The 9,140-nt window shown below is 41.4% G+C and overlaps 1 protein-coding gene across 1 annotated transcript; it reads left to right on the top strand.

Annotated features, from left to right (window-relative positions):
* Nucleotides 1–1,895: 1,895 nt before the first annotated feature.
* On the top strand, nucleotides 1,896–8,595 carry LOC116265440 (pentatricopeptide repeat-containing protein At3g62890-like). The gene is made up of 3 exons (XM_031646032.2): nucleotides 1,896–1,921; nucleotides 3,705–3,763; nucleotides 5,233–8,595. Exon 3 carries the CDS (start codon nucleotides 5,435–5,437, stop codon nucleotides 7,190–7,192), a length of 1,758 nt encoding a protein of 585 aa, XP_031501892.1. The 5' UTR covers nucleotides 1,896–1,921; nucleotides 3,705–3,763; nucleotides 5,233–5,434; the 3' UTR covers nucleotides 7,193–8,595.
* Nucleotides 8,596–9,140: the final 545 nt, after the last annotated feature.

Below are 9,140 nucleotides of genomic sequence, written 5' to 3' on the forward strand. Positions count from 1 at the left end.
AAACCCCTAAAAAGAAAAGAGAGAAAGAGTTCAAAAACTAAGATGAATGAACTTAAACCAAACTAAATTTTTTTTGATTTGTTCCTTATAAACATGATCTTAGCTTGATTTTGGCTCACTCTATCAGATTGAGCTCAAATCCAGCTCAAACCCCTTAAAATATGAGAGAGAAAGAGCTCGTAACTGAATTGAACTTAAACCAAAATGAATTAACTCAAGTAGAACCAAGGAAAGCTTGATTTATTCATGATAAACTTGACCCTATCTTGATTAGTTCACTCTGTGGAGTTGAGCTCAAATCTAAAATGGGAGAGATAAAGACTAGTGACAATCTACAAGTTAGTATTGGACTGAAACTTGGGCTGAGTGACTCAAAGTGAGTAAAATAAAAATTTCTCTCCATTAACGTAAACTTGTTTTGGATTTGATTAAACTAAAGATCACAGTTTTGAGTTAAGATGAACTGATTTGAGCTAGAGGGTAGCTAACTTCTGTTTGAATGAACCTTAGTGAGTAGACTGTAATTGCTCCTGAGGTCATGTAAAGATGAGAAAAGACCTAATTGTTTAAGCGTTATCAAAAATCTAGTTAAAATCCCTCCTTTTCAAGTTAGGGTGATGTGATGCAAGGGCAAAACAATAATTTTTATTTTGAGTGACCTAGGTGATCTGGGTCTAAATGCTTAATACTAGAAATCTTGTTCTTGGAATTTTGAAATTTCAGGTGTTAAGGGTAAAATGATTATTATGACCTGTGAAAAGTTTAAGTGTTCATAGGACCCTACCAGGCCCCTTCTTTGGTGGCACCACTCAACTTACCCCAACAAGGTAGTTAATTGCACTCAACAAGAAGCAGACCTTGTTGATCTCTGCAAATCTTCTTCTCCTCCCTGGCATGAAAGTTATGGTTTGGAACATTTGAGGCTTAAATTGCCCAAAAAACAAATCTTCATTGCAGGCCTTATGGAGGAATTGAGGCCAGCTGTCATTGCCCTTCTTGAGTCGAAAATAGAGCCCACCACCTTAGCTGATACATCCTTTCTATGGAGGGACACCAACTTTGTTTTTTAAGCTGCATAGGCATTTGGGGGGGTGGGGGGGGGGGAGGGTGGGAAAATTTCGTTTTGTGGGACACCACCCACCATGGCACGTACATTGATATTGGTCCTTATTCTCTCTCTTATTTTGTCTCTTGCTAATGCTGGCCACTCTTTTCTTGGCACCTTTGTTTGTGGACCAGTTACTCTGCTCGAAGGCCTTTGTTTTGGGAAGATTTATTATACATCTTACAAGCTTACTATGAACCACATCTCTTGGCAGGAGACTTCAACAACTACCTACTACCTTTCAATTCCAACATGTCAGTCAGCTCGTCAATGCAAGCTTTCCAAGATTTTATCTATCTTTGGCAGCTTCAACCTATTCCTCAACAAGGTCAACCCTTCACCTAGTGTAAAAACCAAACCTCTCCCTCTCTCAGGATGTTGGACCGGGTGCTTGCAAATCCTCTGTCTGCCACTGTCTTCCCTCAAATCTCCGTCCTTGCTGCCACAAGATCCATACCTGACCATTCTTGTCTTGTTGTCTCATCATCCACAACATTCCATAGAGCCAGACCGTTTAATGTTGAGGAGTGGTGGATCAGAGAGCCAAACTTGAGAACACTGGTCACCGATGTTGGACTTCATGTGCTGAAGGGTTCAATAGTTATGAACCCTTCGTTCTTGCACCTCTTCACCATGTTATCAAGGTGACCTTTCTTTTAGTATTTATACCGCATGATGAGAGCGGTTTATGTTTGTTGAAAAATTTTTGATCGGACCATGCTCATCTTCAGCATTCAGCTCTTGTGCTCCTTGACGGCGGTAGTTGGATGAGAAGATTAACCAAGTTATTCTTGTTCTTCAACATGACAAGAACCAGTAAGTACCCTTCCTCTGTTACATTCTGTGTGTGACCTTCTGCATGGGTTTAAGTTCACTACAAAAATTGGTATCAGAGCGCCAGGCTTGCACTAATGCCCTTATATTCTATCCTCTCTGCTGTCCATGACAGAGACGCTAGTAGATTGTGGTTGGCCATATAGTCGATATTTGGCATTCCCTTCTCTCAGTCTCTCTCGCTCTTCATCTCTCGAGTGTTTCTTGTCACACTCTAGTTAAAAAGGAAATTAATTAAAAGGGGCCGCCAGAGGAGAGCCTCTATCCCGTCCACCGACCCACACCATGTTTACTTCCTATCGTCGACGGCAGTTCTCACCAGACAAGAAGGAGAGAGGTGGACGGGGACCGCTTGCGCTTGCAGCCCTGTGCCTCTCTCGCCTGCAATGGCATTGGGCAGCATCGGGCCTTCCTTGTCATGGCTGAGAAAAGGGTGGGCTTTTGGCCACCACTGCAGAAGCATCTGGTGCTTGCATTTTCCCACCTCAAGGGAAGGAGAGAGCGAGGGAGGGGAGGTTCATCTGGCCCTCCTTTGCAGATGACGGGAGGACCGTTAGGGTTCTTCGCACCAGTAGATGGAAAGGAGGCAGAGGTCCAGCATTTGCACTGGATGCAAACTGAAACGGGGAGAAAGGGAGGGCCGCTTGCCCTCCCTATGGATGGCCAGCGGTGGACTCGCTGGTCCTTCGCCAGCAAGGGAAGTGCAACATGCCCTTTTCCCCTGCCTCATCTCAAAGTCAACCGAGGGAACGAGGGAGGGATTCTCTCATTGTTAGGTGACATACTGCGGGTTTTTGGCATTGACCCATCGGAGAAAAGGCCCCCACCCTCCATGTTGACCTTTGGAGAAAGGAGGATCCGCCATTTGGCTCCCTGCTCTTTCCCATTTCTCCTTCTTCCTTTTCCTCTTTCTCACCTAGCAATGAGCGACTCAAACCGGTGTCATCTGGAGTGTGGAGGCAGCTACAAGATGCTTTGGCCGGTGCCATGGCCTGAGTGCGCAAAGTTTTGGAAAGGGGGACTGACCGTTGTTTCAAACAGTGCAAATGGTTTCATCATCAAACCCTTATGAATTTGGTTTGAGATAATAAATTTCAAATCTGGAACTAAAGTATTGACCCAAGAAGAACATTTCTTGTTCCTAGGTACAGAACGTCTGTTCTACATGTTCAAGGTGTTCTGACAACTAGAACAAAATAGTTTTGTTCTGCTGTTTTCAGAACTGATACAGTACATCCAAATCAAGTCATACAGTTTTCTGACCAGTTCAGAGCTATAACAAACTGGTTCATTGGGTTTTTTGATTGGTTCAGTGCATTTTAAAAATTATTTTATTATTTTATCCAATTTGGATTTTGTTTTGAACTTTATTGAGTCTATTTGGAGTAGATTTTGATCGATTCATTAAGTATTAGAACCAATTCATGGACTTCATGCACTTGTTTTATGCATATAATGAGGTTCTTTATACCTTTCTATATTTCTAATCATGTTTTAATGTCTATATGTATGCACAGTAGATTAATTGGATGCATTTATTACGAATATCATGCTTATTGTTAATTTTGCATCCTTACACATGCATGTATTCAATATTAGCACATGGAGTAGCATTAGATTTCAATTAATCAGCACTAGTTACCACCAAATTGGTCGGTGTGTTTTGATTGCATGTAATTGTACTACTATTTCTTATCACCAATATTGAACTATGTTAAACTTATAATGTTGCACTGCCCAAATGTTATTGTCTTCGTGTTTGCAGTTTAATAGGATAAAATGAAAGAAATGTAATTCAATGCATGAGATATGCAGCATTCGAAGGTGCCATCTCAACTTGTCCTTGGTTACATGTTCTTTCAGTTTTATCGAATAGTGGGAGGTGGATTGTATTTACATGTTATGGTTTCTCACTAAGAGCCCTTGTTATTTATGTTGGTTTTTCCATTGTCATGTTTGAGCTTGAATGTTTATGTATATTTTTTTGTCATTTGCAGCGTCTTATTTCATTGTTTTTGATGGCTCAAGTAATATTCTCATTCTTTACGGATCTAATTTCACTTATTGCAAAGAAACTGTATTGTTGACATTATAAGGCATATGGACCTAGACCTAGCCCTCCATGTGAATGAGCTAGTACTCTCTCCCCGTCTCAGGCCAGCCACTTGCAAGCTCCCTTCACCATTACAGGAATTAGGTCAACCGTCAATAAAGTGGGAGGTTTAAGGTGCCGGGAACAGATGGATACCTCGTTGATTTTTACAAATTTTTCTGGGACGTCTTTAGTGAGGACTTGATTGGATTGTTCCAAGAAGTTAGTAGAAATACTAGACTAGCTGATGCCTTCCATCAATCTCTTATTATTTTAATTCAAAAAAAGAGCTCCTACAGTGACAGATCTAATTTCCGTCCTAACTCCATGGGCGCTCGCTCCTAAGCATATTATTGCCAAGGTTCTTGCGATGACACAACGTGATATTGTGCACCATAGATCTCTTGGTTAGATTTGACTGCCCATTTTACATGCCCAAGCTAGATTTGTCTAAGGCATTTGATACAGCCTCTTGGAGCTTCTTGTTCCAAATTTTAGATGCAGCATATTGACAAGGCCGAGAAGAGAATAATCTTTTTTCAAGGGCACTCTCGATGAACTGTTTCCAATAATGTTCTTTCATCTTTGTTTGGATGAAGCATATTGACAAGGCCGAGAAGAGAAATGTATCTGTTGATTGTAGAGAAAGGAGAGAGAGATATGTAGCTAAGTTATGTAGTGTTAGGAGCATTATTTTAAACCAACTTAAATTCTCTTCTTCCCTTTTCTTTTTTAAACAAACTCGATTCTAATATTTCCTTTCCTTTCTTTCCGTTCGTATCTAAATAAACTTCTATAATCTTCACTTTCATTTCCTCTCTTTTCTTTCCCCATCATGAATCCCTTATTTTCCTTTTCTTTCTTTTTCATCATTAGTATTCTCCTCCCCTTTTCCTCAATCCAAACAAAGCTTAAGAGTTGTACTTAAGTTCATTGCCTTTTATTCTTGCATAATTTATTGAGTTGAAACGTGAAAGAGACCTTATTCTGTCTTCCAAGTCTGGCAATTGGCAAACATAACGTGGTAACAGTTAATAATCTCATTTTATTTGAATTCCGGTGAATTTTCTTGTCCATGTTCCGCTTCTTTCGTACCGCCCTTTAAGAATTTTATTTTATTTTTATCTTCTCAAAATTTCTGTTTGCCTTTTTTACTGAAGTCATGTTGCTAAATAACAAATGAAACTATAAATTTATACAGAATAATAAAGCACTCTTGGTTACAGCATGCGAGAGAAGAGGATAGTTTTGTCCTAGAAAGAAGGGTCAAATTTTATGTTTGAAAATCTCACCTACCCAACGGAAGGCATCCAGTCGCCTGAGAAGAAACCGAAAGTGAGAGGATGGACGACCGGGATTTGCCCGGTGGTGGGATGCACACAACACACCGTAGGTCTTGAGCTATGATCACTGTTCTTCACTTTGGTGCAACGAGGTACACCTGTTCTTGCTTAATGAGCAGGCCTCCATGTCGCGGAGTGCATTCACTGCCTAGGCTGAAGCAACTGTTTGAGAAAGCACCGTCGCCGTCCAATTCTTCTTCATGGGTGGCTGCCATGAAAGGAGCTTCATCCCCTCTTGAAGCATTGGGCTTTTACGCCCACATGCACCGACAGGGTGTGCTCCCCAACAGCTTCCTTTGCCTCTTGGTCCTCAAATACTGCACTGCTCTATCCCACCCCTACATGATTCTCCACTTCCATGCCCACTTTCTCAAGATCGCTCTCCATGGTCATCTCTACGTTGGTACCGCACTCGTCAATGCTTATGCAAGTTGTAACAGGATTGCGGATGCTCAGAAAATGTTCGACGAAATGTCCGCAAGAAACACTGTCACATGGAACACCTTGATCACTGGATATTCCAAATGTGGGGACATTGAAACGGCATGGTTGGTATTTGACGCCGTACCGGAAAGGAATGTGGAGTCTTGGTCTGCTATAATTTCGGGGCATATGAGAGTTAGTAGGTGGGCTCAAGGCCTTGAACTTTTCAGGGAGATGCAGTTGGCTGGTGTCAAGCCTGATAAGGTGGCCCTCATAAATGTGCTGTCTGCTTGTGCTCAGGTTGGTAGCATGGGGCTCGGCATGTGGATCCATGCCTACATTCAGAAAAATGGTTTTGAGTTACGAGTTGAGCTTGGAACGGCGTTAGTTGACATGTATGCAAAATGTGGGTTCATAGATGGTGCTCAGCAGGTGTTCGGTTTGATGCCTGAGAAGAACATAATGACATGGAGTGCCATGATCAGTGGGTTGGCCATGCATGGATGTGGCAAAGAGGCTCTTGACCTGTTCCAGGAGATGCAAGCAGCTGGGGTCAGACCAAATGGATTTACATTAACTGGAGTTCTAAGCGCATGTAGCCATGCAGGTTTGGTCGGGGAAGGCAAGAAGTTCTTTCATAACATGACTAAGCAGTATGGGGTGATACCCAGAATCGAACATTATGGCTGCCTGGTTGATCTCCTCAGCCGGTCTGGGCTGCTCGATGAAGCATATGACCTGGTCAAGTCTATGAGAATGAAACCCAACATTGTTGTTTGGGGAGCTCTTCTTGGTGGTTGCAAGATCCATAAACAGATTCAACTTGGGGAGCACATAATTGAGCACATTTTGCAGCAGCAACTAGTGAACCCTGAAGATAATGGTGGCGTATATGCTTTGATCTGCAACATGTACGCTGCATTTGGCAACTGGAAGGATGCAGAAAGGATGCGACACATGATTAAAATAAAACAAGTTAAAAGGACTCCAGGTTCAAGCCTGATTGAGGTGGGGGACATGGTTCATGAGTTTGTTGTAGCAGACAAGTTGCATCCCCAGAGACAGGAAATCCTTGAGATGCTTGGTGAGATCTTTCAGCAACTTGAAGCAATTGGATACCGAGCAAACACCTCACCTGTGTTCTATGATATAGAGGAAGAAGAGAAGGAATGTGCTATTAGGTACCACAGCGAAAAATTGGCTATTGCTTTTGCTCTAATGAGTTTGTGTTCAGACGTTTCTGTCAGGATTGTGAAGAACCTGAGAATTTGTGACGATTGTCACAACTTTGCTAAGTCTGTTTCGGAAGTGTATGGCCGAGAAATAATTATAAGGGATAAAGCTAGGTTTCATCATTTCAAACAGGGTTCATGTTCGTGCATGGACTACTGGTGACTGACAATAGACAAAGAACTCATGGTCTCAAAGTTTCAAAGCTCATTTGTCACTGATCAGTAGAACAGAACGTGCCGTAATTTTGCTATAGCATTCAGTAAAGAACAAGCTTGCCTTCATATACCATATCAGTCATTCAAGAATGGGGATCCACCTGCGTGAGCAACCCAACTTTTGATATAGATTTCCTTTAATACAGCCATATCGATAAATGGGATAAGTATATATAGGCAGCTCAAATTTCAGTTCTTTGCATCTGCTTTTCCTCTTTGGAAGTATTGGGATATTATAACGGCAAACTTCTAAAGGGTCCTGTCTGCAAGGAGGAGTTCCGCCAAATGTACATGGCCAGAATGTATATTCTCCTGGTCAACTTTGTTTCAAGCATCTGGAATCCGGATATGGAACATCAAAGTATTTGGGCATGATATCACAAAATGAAAAAAATGGAAGGTTAAGATACCATATGAAGTGGATGCTTGGTGATATATAACCATCCTCTTCATGTGTCCCCTTTGCTGGCTTAAGCTGGAGGTTTATAAAGGACACAGAAGGCAGGATACACGCAGAACTAGAAACAGGATTCTCGATGAGTGGTGTCTTTCTATTTCAGCAATTATTAGCCTCTAACTTCATGAATATACCATTGTCCAAACTCCAAAGGAATGATCTGGCTAGAAATTACTGGAGGAAGCTCCATAGAGCATTCCTGAGACTGCCGGTACTCATTCATCCATGATCAATGAGGCAGTACAGCTGCAGAAAAAGAGTTAGCAAGATCTGATTCGTTTGCAGCTTGAAGCTACAAAAGTTTTCACATCAAATATTCATTAATGAAGGCTCTAGAGCGAAACAATTCTGAGGCTCTGCATCTACTTGTTCCCCCAGCTTGTCTATTAAAAGGTACAACGAGGTATTGACGCATATATGCAACCGCAAATGATGATACTTCTTGCGTATGGGATGGTAGCCATAGAGAGAGCTTGTTTTGGATTAAGAATGAGCAAATTTAGATGGTTCTATCACCGGAGTCAGCATTAGCAAAAAGTAAATAGTACAAATGGAAACCGCAGTAGTGCTTGCTTTTATTTTAAAAGCCCTTGCAAGCTGATCCTCTAGGCCTTTGTCCCTTCGTGGCCAAGTGTGAAATTTAAAGATGGTTATAAACCAAAGCTAAAGCAGAAACGTACAAAAGTTTCCAGTTCCTGCTACACCGTTGATATGATCACAGTAGTGCAAGTTACTTGCTGAGGAAAGATAATCCTCTTTTGTACTGGTTTCTTTCTTTCCTTTTTTCATTTCAATGTTAAGAACTGGGCTTAGCAGATTGCAGCAAGTTATGTAAAGAAATATATCTCGAGTGTTGAACATTATGCCTCTACCTTAAAGGTTATTAAGTCTAACCACCTTCGCAAGGTAGAGTGTACTTGTACACCTTATTGTCAGTTGTATGAATTCAGGGTCATGATTTGAACTCAAGGCTCCTAATGTCGCCTTGAAATATGCTACACAAATGGGAGAAGATGAAGTAAATGAGAAGCTCAGCATCTGCAAAACATGTCAGAAGAAGACTGCAGGGACTTCATTCAATTTTTGCCTATTCTTTACACTGAAAAAGTTGTTTTTATATCTGAATTGAGCCCATACCTCGTTTGGATCCAGATCCAGGACTAGCACTCAGTTCTTTGGCAAATGAAGTTAGAGATGGGGAACGAGGCTTCTCAGACATGTCCAGACGCCAGTAACATCTCATTGTTCCAACTTCCAACTGCCGAAACCATCAGGAAATGGAATTTTTTGTAAAATCCGAGCAATGTCTAGAGCATTTTCTATTCAAAGTTCATTCACTTAGACCACGTTGGTAACTATTTATCCCTAGCTTCTAAAGTTCAGGTGCAGCAGGTGAAACTAATTAATTTTGTTGAATTTTCCAATGAGGAAGTAAGAT

The sequence above is a fragment of the Nymphaea colorata genome, chromosome 12 (assembly GCF_008831285.2).
Source record: "Nymphaea colorata isolate Beijing-Zhang1983 chromosome 12, ASM883128v2, whole genome shotgun sequence".
Lineage (NCBI taxonomy): Eukaryota > Viridiplantae > Streptophyta > Magnoliopsida > Nymphaeales > Nymphaeaceae > Nymphaea > Nymphaea colorata.

Bases quoted from the DNA above. Each gene is read 5' to 3' on its own strand.
- LOC116265440 (XM_031646032.2), top strand. From the start codon at position 5,435: ATGATCACTGTTCTTCACTTTGGTGCAACGAGGTACACCTGTTCTTGC.